This window comes from Octopus bimaculoides, chromosome 10 (assembly GCF_046866305.1).
Source record: "Octopus bimaculoides isolate indiv1 chromosome 10, ASM4686630v1, whole genome shotgun sequence".
Lineage (NCBI taxonomy): Eukaryota > Metazoa > Mollusca > Cephalopoda > Octopoda > Octopodidae > Octopus > Octopus bimaculoides.
This window is the reverse complement of record NC_142937.1, coordinates 8,215,412-8,232,091: the sequence shown is the minus strand read 5'-3', so window position 1 is coordinate 8,232,091 and position 16,680 is coordinate 8,215,412. Positions and strand designations below refer to the sequence as shown.

General features: G+C 34.8%; 1 protein-coding gene across 6 annotated transcripts in view; it reads left to right on the top strand.

The window, feature by feature from the left end:
- The window catches only part of LOC106868423 (uncharacterized), a 350,125-nt gene that overhangs the window by 251,088 nt on the left and 82,357 nt on the right, over positions 1-16,680 (top strand). For 4 of the 6 annotated variants that reach the window (XM_089358351.1, XM_089358353.1, XM_089358350.1 and 1 more), the window contains one exon: positions 14,676-16,135. In XM_089358351.1, the coding sequence (XP_089214477.1) occupies positions 14,801-16,135 (1,335 nt within the window). In that variant the 5' untranslated portion in view covers positions 14,676-14,800. Of the gene's footprint in view, positions 1-14,675; positions 16,143-16,680 lie in introns of all 6 variants that reach the window. The other 2 variants (XR_016243322.1, XM_089358354.1) reach the window with 1 other exon arrangement.

Below are 16,680 nucleotides of genomic sequence, written 5' to 3'. Positions count from 1 at the left end.
ATATGCCTATGGGTATAAGTACATAACCTGTGCGTGCCTATATAATCGTGCATATACACACTTATGTGTATGTGTGTGCGCGCATGTTTATATCTATATACACATCTTTCTCTCACTGATTCATCAGCCCCCCCCCCCACTATCACTTTAGCTAGTACAATAAATACCAACATCTATTTTTAGAAACTTGACCATTGTATCTTATTACTCTTCCCTTCCTCTGTGAGAATTACTACTAACATTATTATACCACTCCCGTACCATTGTCTTTACCTATCCTTCCAACTTAGCGTCTTTCAAACATATCAACCCCCCTCCCACTTCTCACACATATTCCTTCATTACATTCTTAACTCTTCTTTCTATCCATCGCTTTATCCGTGTATCCTGATAGCTCTCCTCTTCCATCCCACTCACATTATCTTGACCACATCTTCATTTTTCATTTTTTCCTCTTTCTTTATTTCTTTCCTTCTGCTCCTACTCTTTTTGACTAATACTATTCTTCTCCTAACATTCATATCTATTCTCTACTCTCTAGCCACTTACTCCTACCAGTCTAATCTCAAAATTTCATTCACATCGCAAGACCCCTTTCAATGAACAGCACACGGAATTTATGTCTCCACACTATCTACTAGTAATAACAAAATATAAACTCCAATCTGAATCCACATGCCATGTAGGAAAAGCATTTCTACCTATTCTACACAGCACTTTCCTTGGGTAGAACTGCAACTGTAACATCCTCCATATATTTTTACTTTAATTTTTTTCTCTTATTTCATATTATACTTCCAATATCCATCTTTTAAAGAATAACTCCTTATATTGAACTCGTATGTTTCCCTATAGTTAACTCTCTCATATAGTCTCTGGCGAAGGGATATCCCTAATATCCGAGAAACAGCTATAAGACTACTTTTCCCTTTATAAATGTCCGATAAATTCCACACAGCCTTGGTTTTGTTGCCTCAATTTATTTAACATATACATACTCACACAAGACCTACATTAGACTCCTGACTCGTATTATTATTGACCCGAGAGTCTAATTACGGCCCTCACGTAGTACTTACATAGCCTTACCGGCCATCTTGGATCTTCTGGATACCAATACCTCTCATATATATATATACATATATTTTCTGTTCAAATTCCGGTGTGGTCAAATTAAAGTACCAGTCAAATACTTGAGTCGGTATAGTTGTCACCCTCGGCTTTGTGTATAAATCAGAAACAAGCAACGCAGTGAACTGAAATAATCGATAGAATGTGAGACAATATACCTTGAAATGTTATGCTTTTCTTACAGGCGTTGAGCTGGCAGAATCGTTAGCAAGTTGGGCGAAATGCTTCTCGGTATTCCGTCTGTCTTTACGTTCTGAGTTCATATCCCGCCGAGGTCAACTTTATCCTTTCGGGTCCATTAAATTAAGTATCAGTTGCGTACTGTCGCCGATCTAATTGACTGCCCCATCACCACCCTAAAAATTTCGGTCCTTGCGCCTAGAGTAGAAAACGATATCATTTTTTTTATAGGCAGCAAGCTGGCAAAATCGTTAACACGATATGACGAAATGCTTAGCAGTATTTCGCCGGTCGCTACGTTCTGAGTTCAAATTCCGCCGAGGTCGACTTTGCGTTTCTTCCTTTCGGCGTCGAAAAAATAAGTACCAGTTGAATACTGGGGTCGATATAATTGAGTATCTTCCTCCCCAAAATTTTAGGCATTGTACCTTTAGTAGAAAAAGATATTATAAACTTTGCTGTTGTATTGCTCTTCATGTTCTTATTGTTTTTGTTGTTGACGTTGTTGAGCCACTTTAACAAAAGACGAGGCTGGTATAACAATTTTGGTGATAATGTCAATTGTTTTGGACGAAAATTTACACCTCTACTAAAACACAACGTAAACAATAACACTGATGAAGTGACTTACAGAGATAGCCTAAGACAAGTTCATGGTTACTGAAAACATCTTTCAGTTTATCGACGAAAAGTATTCAAACCTAAAGATAGCAACATCAGTTATTCGAGCAACATCATACCGATGACACTTGTGTGTTATAAAATAGCAATAAAAATCCTCACCAATAACCATTTCCATCAGAAAATAAAAATACGAATGTTTTAAAAGGTTGATGCACCTAGAATCAATATCGATTGGAATAGAAAGGGAACACCAACATATTTGAATAAACAAAAAGAAACATTGAAGTTAGTCACGTTGTTAAGTCATGATGCGAACACACGAACACATTTTTTTGTCTTTCTTCCTCTTTCTCGCCCTGTTTCTTTATCTCTGCTTCTTAAACATTATACATGCATGTATGTGCTTGTATGTGTTTCAAATGTCTTACACAGTTGAGATTATAGGAGTGGTTTTTCTTGTATACCCAAAGTAGACATGTGCATTGTTCGAGGAAGGATTTTTTTTTTGTAGTTGTTACTTACATAACTGAGTTTTGGGTATAATTTTTGATAATAAATAAAACTCGGTGAGGCTAAAATCTGATATCGAGACATAACGAAATATCATTTAGGTTAAAAATGAAATAATACTGTCGTACACACACACACACACACACACACACACGCTCACACACACACACACACACACACACACACGCACGCACGCACACACACACACACACGCACACACACACACACACACATACATTCTCATACATATGTATTCACGTAGGCTTGATGGGCGTATGCATGCGTGTACATGTATATATGTATAAATGTGTGTGTGTATGTGTGCGTGTGTGTGTATACAATAAATATTCTTAAGAATAGAAGTCGAAGTAGATAAAGAAATGAATAATTGCAAGTACACTTTTGCTATAAAATTCCTCTGGATAGGAAACAGCCGAGAACTGCCCCACACTCTTGTCATTTGTTACATCTCGTGGAAGCCGGTTTAGTCTCACTCAACTCCTTCGGCAGTGAGTAGGCTGTTCTGGACACATTTGAATTACTTTATGTTTGAAATCACTAATATATGTGCTTGTTATACAATCGAACGAATACAGAACTCCTTGCTCCGGCATGCCAGCAGAAGAATGGTTGAAACAAGAGGGTGGCGGCTGAAAAGTACTTATCTTTAAAGTTATCGCGAGAGGTCTGGTTGGGGACCTAAACTCAGTTCTTTTACATGGCTCAGAACAACAGAAAGACCACTGCAATAAGCTTGTGAATCTGAGAGGGAGGGTGTATTGAATAAAATCATAAGTAACTGATCTTACCGTATTTTCTTTTATCCAAAGCCAAGAACTTTTCAGCACCCCCTCATATATATTTTGTGTCGTGAATAATATTTCAAATATTACCGGGAAAGTAAAGAGTGACTACGATAGTTTAACATAGCAATAAGAAAACTAACACTATTCTAATAGGTTGAAATTGAATAATGTAGAACTTGAAGTTGTTTTAAGATATACTTAGCGCTAAAAGGTAGTCGTGTCAAGAGAGGTTAAATGTGTGGAAAGTATATCACCTGTTTCCGTAAAGCATTTTATTTCTGTCCCTAGTTTTAATCTGAATTTCAATATGAACAATTGTTCTAGTGTTTCTTCCAGATATAATATAATAGGAACGTATAGTATTAAGTATATTTGTACAAAGTGAAACTAATATTGATCTGCTATCTCAATATTATTTCCCAAAGCCCGTCAGATAAGTACATATTTCTTTCGGTATAAGCTTCCTCAGATACGTGGTTTTAAGTATACATTAATGTGTTTCTGAGTTTGTCTGTCGAAAATCTCCTTAGAAAACTGAGGCATATTTTGATAATCAGAGAAGTTACAATTATTGAAAATGGTAGATTTGTAATAATTTTAACGTAGTTCTTTGCGTATAATCTAATCATGTCTGCTATTAATGCTATTTTGTTTAACCTATAGATGCCAGTGAATGCTCATATAAATATAGCTGCTATTCTGTTGAAAGATGCTTCGACATAACAGGAGCAAGATTTGTTTACAAAATTTGGGGAGAAGACATTTAAGGGCATATAGTGGATGTATTTTATTATAGAATATACATAAGATTGAGTTGTTTAGTTTAATGTAGCGAGTGAAGGGGATTTTGTGGTATGTTCCAATGATATACATGAGAAATTGATAATTTACGCTGATTGTTACTGTAACAATTTGCTTGTACCTTTCGGAATTTGCCAGCAAGTTGCCCATTTACACATCAGGTGACAACTAAACTACTTTCTCAATGTATTTCATGAAATACTATTGAAATTTTTCTTTAGATATATGGGGGTGCGTATAAATATATACATGTATCTATGTATATGTTTATGTATACTTCTCTGTATATATATATATATATATATATATATATATATATATATATATATATATATATATATATATATATATATATATATACATATATATATATATATATATATATACGTCTTTCTTCAAAGACATACTACCTAAGAGACAAAAATATATGCGTATTCCACACAGGTGTCTGATAGAGAGAGTATTATTATTTCACTGTGTGAGTATAAGCGATCCTTTTCTTCTAAATCTGTAACCAATAGATTATGTATACACACATGCGTGCGCGCACGCACACACTCACTTTACGATGATCAATCCACGTCATTACGTTCTGATTTCAAATTTCGCCGAGGTCAACTTTGCCTCTCATCCTTTCGAGGTCGATAAATTAAGTACCAGTCAAGCACTGGGGTCAATGTGATCGACTATCCTCGTCTTCACAAATTCCAGGCTTTGTGTCTATAATAAAAAGAATTATTATTATTATTATTTGTGTTGTTGTTGTTGTTATTACAAGAAAATTTAGTGCGCGTCATACGTGTACTTGGCTCCACAATTAGTTTGACGTATATAAACAAATTATAACAGTTTCAGTTTTAACACCTAAAGAGTAGACTATTAGATAAAGTAACGCTGCATTTAAATTCATTATTTATGCTTCAGTATCGATTTTACAGATTTTGTCAGCTTTGTATTTAATAAGTCATTTAATGCCTGAAAATGTTTCCGCTATTAAAAATAAATGTTATTTTAAGGAAAGTTTTATTAATAGCAGGCTATTTTACTCGTGGCTTTAGTCTATTAAATCAATTGAGTCAAATTTGAAGTCCTTATGACGACGCCGGCCTAATTCTATACTTAGAGATCTTTTTTTGTGAATAGGAATCTCATTAAATGCTGCTTCGTGTAAAGTTTGAAATAACAATGACTGGATCATTTATTACGTTTATTTTTGCAATGGAAATATATTTTCTTTGTCTTCCTTGTTGCTGAATATTATTAAGCAAATACTAAATGTATAAACAGGTGTTTAAGCAATTTAGTTTAACTTAGTGAGACCTCTTAACTACCGAGACCTCTTTGAGTAAGGCATTTAAATGGTGTTATTTAAGAAGCGCTACTTTGCATGAATTCCAGCCTAACACGGTATTTAGCAACTGTGACGTATACAGCTGCTAACAGGTGCAATTCGTAACTCTTCACGACAATCATTCAATGATCTCTTCAGTATACTGCAATGTCTTAAATGGTATGTATATTCGTATATATATATCACATTTTTGAGTATATATGCATTCAATTTACATATATTGCACCCATGTATTGAGAAAAGTTTACATGTCTCTATATCTATGCTTTGTCTCGTGTGTGTGTGTGTGTGTGTGTGTGTGTGTGTGTGTGTGTGTGTGTGTGTGTGAGTGAGTGTGTGTGTATTCAGATACAAACTTTTACATTTATAGCTATGCATTTATACGTATATGTATACTTATATATGTGTATATATATATATGCATACATGCATATGTATATAAGCATATGTTACAGATATATATATATAAATGTTTAGTGTGTGTGTGTGTGTGTGTGTGTGTGTGTGTGTGTGTGTGTGTGTGTGTGTGTGTGTGTGTGTGTGTGTGTATTAGAGCTCCATTGCTTTTAACAAATAGACTTGATGTCTCTATTTCAATAACTTTGCTGCGTTCTAACTTTGCGATTACCTATTGAATTATACAGTGTGGTTTCGTGTAGGTGCGCGTGAGTGCATGTTTGTGTTGTGCGTGAGTGCAAATCTATGTGCTTGTGCGTGTGTGTCTCTGTGTAGAACTTCAAATAATTCCTGAAGGTATTAATGCAAAACTCGTTTCCCTCGACGGTAGTCAGTACACTCATAGCTCATACCAAATCAAATTTATTCCATCTCATCCACCTGCACTAAACAAGATCAGCACACGATTACAACACTGATGATCACTTTATATACCTGCATCACAAACACTGATCATATCGCCTAGCAACGCAAATTACCCAGCATTGCAAAAACTGATCTCAATGTTTGAACTCTCTCTTCAGAGCTTCTAACACCTACTAACCTTCTATGAAGCTCAACTATGACCAACATCGGAGTACTGGTTCAACATCGACTTCGTTGCTGACGCTGCTATTATAGTTGCAAGATAACACTATCCGATTCATTGTTATTGATTTGATTCTAATTTCTTCGATGTCTCGAATATTTGTTTATTGATATTCCATTTAATATATGCCTAGTAAATGGAGTAAAATTATACTGAATTTATTTCTCCCCTTCCTCTTCATTGCAAACTTTAAATTTTCGGAGTCAATAAAATAAGTACCAGTTGAACACTTGGGTCGATGTAATCGATTTAACCCCTCTCCCCGAATTGTTGCCACCGTTTAAAGCCGATATTGATACTATTCTCCTGGATGTATTCTTCATATAATAATGTTCGCAGCATCTTTTGTTACAAGATAAGCATTGTCCCCCAAAGTTGCTGAGAGTGCAGATTTTTGATGAAATTTTTTGTTTTGTTATTATAGTCCGTTGATATTATGGGTCTATGTGTGAATAACCAACTTTATGGTGTGGGTCTATGCGTTTACTGCTGCATATCACTTAGTTGTTATGTCAGTAATGTTTTAAACAATGTATAAAACTGATCCAATCAACGCACTATAACTTAAACCTAAATTCCTAGCAGGTGTGTGTATATACATAATTCTTAGCTAGCATACGGCAATTCACTAATGTATGACTTACATGCTGATCTGTTTATGTATAATTATGATTGCTTCGATATTTACGTACACGAAGGCGGCGAACTGGTAGAAACGTTAGCACGCCGGTCGAAATGCTTAGCGGTATTTCGTCTGTCTTTACGTTCTGAGTTCAAATTCGGCCGAGGTCGACTTTGCTTTCATCCTTTCGGGGTCGATAAATTATTTACCAGTTATGAACTGGGGTCGATGTAATCGACTTATCCCTTTTGTCTGTCCTTGTTTGTCTCCTCTATGTTTAGCCCCTTGTGAGCAATAAAGAAATAAGAAACGTTAACACGCCGGGCGAAATGCTTAGCGATATTTCGTCTGTCTTTATGTTCTGAGTTTCAATTCCGCTGAGGTCGACTTTGCCGTTCATAGTCTCGGGGGTTGATAAATTAAGCACATGTTGCGTAATGGGGTCGACCTAATCGACTGGCCACCTCTCCCAAAATTTTGGGCCTTGTGCCTGTAGTAGAAAAGAATATTTACACATGCGAAACAAAAGACTCCCGTGCAATCATTCCCCAATAAATCATCTTTGAAGGACGAGATTACAGAAGCAATGGCCTGGTTAATTTCTTACACCAACTACCTCGAGTGATGAGATAACAACTGCAAGAGCGGGTGAGGAAGTTGGAGACGAAAAAGAGCAAAGCAATTTTTCTGATAGCTCTGAAAAGCCATCGACCTGTTCTCCCACGACCTACAGAAAATTGCATCTAACGTCCTACTGAATAACGTATCTAAATATCTTAGATACACTTGTGAGCCCACGTGTGTGGGCGTGGGCACAAGTGTGTGTATGCATGTGGCATGTACCAGTTTCTTAGCTTGTTGAGAGGTCATTTGTAATAGTAGATACAGTGTATTCAACAATGAATATGTCCTATCGTCGATGTGCAGCCGGAGAAACACGTATACACACATAGATAGATAGGTAGATAGATAAACCAATAGATAGATAAATAGATAGATAGATACATACATACATACATACATGCATACATACATACATACATAGAGTGATTGATTGATTGATTGATTGATTGATTGATTGATTGATTGATTGATTGAATGATTGATTGATTGAGAGTGAGACAGAGCGAGTAAATGTTTTGATTCAGTAACAATGTTTGATAAAAGATTTTCATAAATTCAGTAATTATTCATGATTTTAATTTTGTTTTATAAGAGCATATCAGCATAAACCGGATGGAAGTGAGATTTTGTGGAGCGCTTTCATTTTTCTTCAGCTTTTGAAACACTCGTGGTATATGGTATTCATTTGACTTTGTCCTATCGCGATTAAAAGATATTTCATATCCTGCTATACTTGATGACAATATGTGATCGATTATTCTTGATCTCCGTAACTGTGCATTGACATAGCTAATAGTATCATCGATTTTTCATTCTCTGAGACCTTCTCTGGTGCTATCAGTTTTCTGGAGGATTTGTTAATGCTGGCATATCTTCAACTGGAAGTCGCAACTCTAGCAGCATTTGAAGAAAAGGAATAAATTTATTTACTGTACTCTGCTTCATTAAATGCTGTTAGAGTTTTTGAAAAGAAATGCATTGATCTGGTACCGTAATGGAAAATGTTTCAGTGTCACTTTTATAGACTTTGATCTTGTTGATGCTTGGCTTCCCGGAGGTACGCCATGTTTCTCTATAGCCCTGAGTTCAGTACAAATCAGAGACTTTTCTGAATTTCTGTTGTATCTTCTTTTCCTTCACAGCTGTGAATACAGTATTTTGTATGACTTCTTAGAAAGTGAACAGTCTTTATTCCTTTTATCCCCATTTCGTAGCTACGGGGACTAATGTTCTCTGACACTTTTCTAGATATTTGTGTTATACTATAATGGTATTTAGTACTTTTTTAATTGTAAAAGGTCATTACAAGCCAGTATTCCTAGTAAATACAATTATTCTAAATTGGATTTTTGTGTTGAGTATACGGAACATATTTTCTGCTTTTGCTTTGGTCAAGTCTTGCAAATTAGTTTAACGTCAAATTGGGGCTATTATGAGTTTTTATTGGAGCAGCTACACATGTGAGGCTTAATTTTTCTTTTCATTTCGTGATATTTTTTGATTCAACATACATTCTAGTATTAAACTTAAGCCATTATAATAACTTTTCAAAAGTATATTTTGTACATATTCACTGCGTAAGTCATCGGATTTTAAATAGTTGTAGACTTGCCTTTGGTGTTCCCTTATTTCACTTTCTATTTTTAGCATGTTAATATGGCTCTTCATTAAATCTCAATTTCCCTTAGCACATATTTCTATTTCGAATCTTTGTCTACAGAAGTATTTCTAGTTGTTTATTATTTGCATCGTACGTCTTGAGGTCAGCTATATACAAAACATTGTTGATGTCTTACTGTAACATTTCTGCCCGTGTCTCATCCTGTTTAACATAATATCTATAGGGGTCGGGGTCAAAAGAAGAGATCGGAAAGGGCAATCCTTTGGAATCGTTTTCATTCAATGGTGATCAGTTTCTGTTCTTTTTAATTCCCTTGTTTACATCAGCAAAATTGCAGATTTCACATGATATTTCTAGTTACATTTTTTCTTCTTTTACTGGAGCTACCATACTCATGGGTAATAACTCCAGGATCAACGGATGGGAAATACTATCAACAGCCTGCGTGTATTCCGTCTATGATCTGCTCAAAACTTTATTATGCATTCTTTACTCTTTGCTTATGTGTTCTTTATAGCCACAAGAGCCTTTGTATTCACTCTGGTCCTCTGAAAACAACAGGTTTTGCTGCATTATTGCAATTAATGAGTTTCAGATTGTAAGAATGGAAGATATGGGTCTCTAGGTCTCAGAGTTTGTGGTTTCTTTTGTTGAAGGAATTAAGACGAATCACCAACAAGTTAGACACTCAGGTGTTATCTCTGGCTGTACAAAGATCTGATCAAAATTTCAGTTCGTGTTTCTCTAAAATATTTTAACAATAACATGGTGTTTTTTTTGTGACGTAAGGGATATAATCAATTCTATATAATCAGTAGAATTAAATGTTTGAAACTTGCAGTTTTGAATGTTATCATGTCTAGTATCCTCTAGTTTTTTGTAATATGTAATTTGTAAGTTAGTTCTGCCATTTTAACCCATCCTCTACGATTCTTCAGCAAATGTCTCTCTGGTAGATCCTTCACCGCCGTTATTAGTCTATCAAAAGAAAACTATTTTTCTTAATGTTCGATCTGCACTGTTTTCCATATTGTTTACCAAGTTCTTGATACAATCACTCGAGATTTATATTTGTTTTGATCTGAGAAACGTTCTCGGCATTAATAATGACAGATTTTTGCTATTTAGTAAGGATTTATTCTTTGAGGTTATCATTGACTTCAGCAACATATTTCATTATGTTATATTTTCCTAGTATTTGTCTCGACTAATATTTTTCTCTTGTGAAGATCTGTTATTCACTGGGTTAGTCAAAATTTCCATTCGATTTCTTAAGCAAAAATATGACACATGTTTTTTTTTTTTTTTCAACACAAAGTGACTTATTGAATCAAGGATAAAACTGGTGATTCATTCCAGTACATTGTACCATCTTGTAGGTAGATCTCTGCTCAAAGATTTTCCGACCTTTACTGGCGAATAGCCTCCCCAGGTGAATTTTTACATCCTCTCCTATGTTGAAGCTCTGTCCATTCAATGAATGTTGAAGGGATTGAAAGAGGTGAAAATCTGAAGCGCAAGGTCGGAGAAAGATGGAAGGTACGGCAAAATTTCCCGGCCAAGCCCAAGTAATTTCTGTTACATCTTCTAAGAGGGTGTGCAGTCTGACATTATCGCGATGAAAGCAATGCCCTTACGATTAACAAATGTTGGACGCGTCCAGTAGACGCGTCCAATCGCTGCGTTTAATTTGCCCATCTCTTCACAGTACACATCGGAATTGATGGTCCTATTCATGGGAAGAAGCACGTAGGAGAAAACATTAATCCCATTCCACCAAATTGAAAGTATAACCATCGGGTTAAGTTCTGCTTTGGGGATTATTTGTGGTGCTTGTCGCACTTTCTCTATGACTATCTGTGCTTTGCGCTGCTATAAATGATTCCATTTTCATTCCTTGTCACTATTCTCTTCAAAATGGATCGTTTTCTTCCCACCTGTCCCATAAATGGCAGATGGAAATCCGTTGGGGGGGGGGGACTTGATTTAATTTATGTGTGACCCAAACCATAAACCTGCTGATGTAACTAAGTTGATGTAGATGATTTTAACACTCGGTTTAGCTATTTAAAGTATAGTTGAAGTCATCATAGTCGTATAAGTGGGGTAGTTGTTGTCGACTCCTTTATTTTGTCGCTGTTTTTCTCAATTGTCTGTTGTTATTCTCAGTTGACCAAAAAATTTCCCGATCGAAAACTTGAAATCCACTTCTGACAAATACGTTCCGTAACATTATCCTGAAGGTTCGCATCGACCTACCTTGCAATGTCAATACTCTAACGTATACGCATGCGCAAGGAACGGAGTGAAGTTATTCATTTCAATACTTGAAGTTTAGTGTCGACAAAAACCGAACGGACTTTTTGGCCAAACCAATATCTCATTAAAGTTTATGAGATTTTTTTTACTATTTCTCCTCTTTTGTAGATTGTTTTCTCTTATATTCTGTTTGTGTTTTGTTACTTATAGTTGAGTAGATCGAGGAAACACCAACATTGTTTTGTAACTATTGTGGGAGCTGTGTTTATTATTCCACTTAGACACTGATATTGATGTTTGTGTCTGTTATAATTCTTTAATAACCAGCTTCAATTTCTTCTTCTTCTTCTTCTTCTTCTTCTTCTTATTATTATTATTATTATTATTATTATTATTATTATTATTATTATTATTATTATTATTATTATTATTATTATTACTATTATTATTATTATTATTATTATTATTATTATTATTATTATTAGTAGTAGTAGTAGTAGTAGTAGTAGTAGTAGTAGTAGTAGTAGTAGTAGTAGTAGTAGTGTTTAACTTATCACGATATTCAACCTTGGGACGGAAATTCCTATGCTGTATAGGAAGATGTTGGTTTTACCAATCTCGAAATATTTGCAGCTTTGGATTGTCTAGGTCATGAGTTCTGCCGTTAGAGATACATTTTTAAAAATAAACCTTACGTTCCTACATATTGAAACATATTTGAAACATGTGAGTATACGTATATATGTATACATATTGGAATATATTTTAATTCTGCAATGTTCATTGGTCAATGGCATATAGGTATTCTAAGGTTTAGGTTTTTATTTCCTTTATTCGTTTTTCAGGCACTCCGTATGTGCTGCACTTCACACACTACAAACTTTTAACAGATGCATTCCGATATATATATATATATATATATATACGTGTATATGTGTGTGTGTGTGTGTGAGTGAGTGTGTGTGTATGTGTGTGTATGTATGTGTATATGTATGTATATGTATATACATGTATATATATATATATATATATATATATATATATATATATATATATATATATATATATATATATATATATATATATGAAGAGAGAGTGAGAGACAGACAGAAGATATACAGATAGATAGATAGATAGATAGATAGATAGATAGATAGATAGATAGAAAGATAGACAGATACAGAGAAAGAGAACGCTTTTATGTTAAAACATATATGAAATAATTTAGGTTCAAACGGAAGTAATTACTCAATATATTTTATTTTATTAAAATAGATTCTTATTAAATTTTTACTGGGGAAACTTTAATAGAAATTTCAAAATTTCGGCTCACATTCGTCAGCGAGCAAACTGAAGTTTCGAAGTTACTGTCGAATATGTTTCTGATGTTAACCAAGTTTATACACAATTAAATGTAAAGGTTATATCATGAATTTTCAAGGCATGCATATATGAGGAAAATTGAAATTAAATAATTACTCTAAAGTGCATCATTCAACATTTTACCTTCTTCCCTAGGACTGACTGCATAAGTACCCATCAAATATTTGGGTTCATTAGATCCTTTGTACAACTCTCCACAAATTCATGATCGCCTTCCTAATCGATATATCCTTAACCTTATCATTATCACAGTTATTACGGATATTTTTGTACTTACTGTAACTTATTACGTTGTTCTCCTAATCATGATAATACAGACATCATTTCATATCTTATTGTATATTTATTATAACTTCGATTTATAGTTCTTCGCACATTCTTTTTCTCATTCACACTCGATCTAGGCACATATAATTATATGTGGTTATATACCTTATAGACATGCACACATACATATATTATATTATTATACATACACACATAATATCTATGTATATACTATATTCTCAAATATACACACTCACAAGTAGGAACACACATACAAAACACATAAGCATTCATACACACACACACAGATATATATATATATATATATATATATATATATATATATATACATTTCAAGACATTTACGTCTGATGACGTAATCCAACAGGTACATCAAGACAGTGTTCAGTTTGATTTCCAACATACTCTCCAACTTAAATACAGGGATGTTATAACTGTATAATAATGGTTGGCTGTAAACAATATTGCAATCGGGAACGATGACCTGCCTTAACCTAATAACTAATATCTATAAAACGAACCTAACTTATAACTCTTCTGGGAAAATACAAGCATATATATCACAATCGCTCTTCATCACTTGATTTCTATTGATCTTTTGTGATTTAAACTCCAGCAACGTTCATGTCTTCCCTGAAGTTATATCAATGTATAAATGTATAAATTTCATAATCAGACCTGATACCTCTTGTTTGCCAGTTTGTACCTTTATTCTATTATATATATATATACACACAATTACATATACAAACGCTCACACCCTTTTATGAGTGTGTGTGTGTGAGTGAGTGTGTGTGTGAGTGAGTGTGTGTGTGAGTGAGTGTGTGTGTACATGCGCGTGTATTAATGTTCTTGGGTGCATGCGTGTGTGTGTGTAAATATGGATACATATATCGCCATGAATACTAAAAACGCTTTCCATCATAACTGTCCCCGTCATTGATTGACAAGAATTTAGCTATATCGAAAGGTACTTAAAATATAGTCATGAGGAGGTAGAGAGAGAGACAGACAGATAGGAAAAGAAAGAGAGAAAGAAAGAGAGAGAGAGTGTATTTCACTTACAGACGCGCACACCTAGACTCACGCATACAAATAAACATATCTTTGTACATGTATACTATTTTATATATGTGTGTGCCTGCGTGCGCGCGTGTTATTGTCCGTGTGTGTGTCTGTGTGTGCGTGCGTATTTATGGGTGTATTTACATGCACACATACACAGGCACACACATATAACACGTGTTCAATGAATTTAGATATCAATAAAACGGTAAATCGTATTTATGCTTGATGTAATAGTTTATGGTCATTTTATACCACTTGATTATTCTATTATTGATTACTATTTAAATTGCATATTTATATTTCAATCACTAATTTTCCTACGTTGACTTATCATTTTTTTCTTCTTTTCTTGTATATTTCAGGTGCTGCTTATGGCTCAGTGGTAAATCGTTATAAGTATCTGAAAGTCGCATGACCTCACTCGTGAACCGCCATTGTGTTGCTTCCGATTAAGTATCATTTCACAGTCTCTTCCTTAGTTGAGTCAATGAAAATAGGCATGCTATGTCCAAGAAGGAAACGATCTGACCCGGCGGTCGACTATGGCCCTGTCATTGACATCCAGAAACTTATTCAGGACTACGTCTGGAAAGAGTTCACCCGGGATGTGTGTTGCATCCAAGGTATCTTTGTCCGCCGGAGCGATTTCATCATTGACATACCATGGAGTTTCTTCGAAATTTATCATCGTACGGTCAAGTTCACTCCCCGTTCGAAGCTGGCCAGTGGCCTTCGAGAGCAGAAACAGGTGGTTCTTTTTTCGACCAACTTTAGAAACAACACACAGAAAGAGCAATCTTATAAGTTGAAGACGCAAAGACATACTAAAGCAACGACTACGATTACTTGTCAACGTGGTTATATGGTTGGTTGTTGCACCAATCTCTATCTGAAACTTCAGCTTCCAGAAAAATATTCTGATTGCGGTGTTAGCGCCGGTTTAAGCGGTCAGTTGACTGTAACCAGACCTCCTGGCGAAACAATTGAAGAGACTTATATCTGGGAGACAGATAGTGACGTTGTGGTCGAACCAAACTATCTAACAGAAGCAAAGATTATGTTAACCGAAGATGAAATGGTTGCAGACTTTGAAGTACGCTCAACACTTCGAATGCCGTCGGGGGAAGCTCCAGTAACCATAAGGCGAAAGAAAGATATGGAAATTCAAGGAATAGTTATGATTACAGATCTCAGTGATGTGTTCGCTGATTGTAACGTATCCATTATTGAAGTCACGGCGGGTGACCGTAAAATAACGTACCATATAGAAATTACAACTATTGGCATATTGCAAAGTATTCGTTGGCGAAATCAAAGAATTCTGCTCGAGTCCCACCCCATAGACCACGACGTGAAGTTGGATAGTGCGAGGGAGCATATGAAGCAGACGCAGTCTACCTCACTTGAGTCGAAGGAATCTGTAATTCCCATCGAAACAAAGGAGGTTTGCTCGCAAGTAGTCAGACACGCGACGAGGTCTATGGATGCGAATCTCGTTCCACATACACCGCAAGAAGAAGACAGGTCAGAAAAATCAGAAAAATCTGAGATATCAGAAACGAAAGATATGCGTTTCCCAAATATTCCAACAATAATTACCGAAATGGCTGAAGAGCAGCCACCAGGGATGTTGAAGGGAGGAGAAAAGCAACTGTCCCCGATGGAGAAATCTATGCCTCCACACTCGCTGTCCAGGCGTCAGAGTGTACCTGTGGCTTTAAAGACTTCCGAACTACCAATTGGTCCATTACGACAAACGCGCTCTGTTGAGACGGGAACTGCGGCCAGAAGGAGTATCGAAAGTCCAACCAGCTTAGCCAAAGTAACCAGTGTGTGACATTTTCAAATTTTTTCTATTTCACATTCTTTTCTACACGCATACACACAATTAAGACAACAATATATATTAGATATATGCACAAATGTATATTTATAAACTGTATACATATGAATGCAGGTATGCATATCGATGTATATGTATGTATGTATATATATGTATATATGTGTTTATTTATGTATATATATATATATATATATATATATATATATATATATATATATATATATATATATATATATATATATATACATATATATACGTGTATATATGTATATCTCTATATCTATATATATATATATGTATATGTCTATATATATGTAATATATGCATGTAGAGACATATATACGCACACGCATATCTATATGTATATGTATGTATATATATATATATATATATATATATATATTGAAATATTTATATGTATATATATGTACACATATACACATATATACATATGGTTATAAATATATGAGTCAGTGTGTGTGTGTGTATATATATATATATATATATATATATATATGCATATA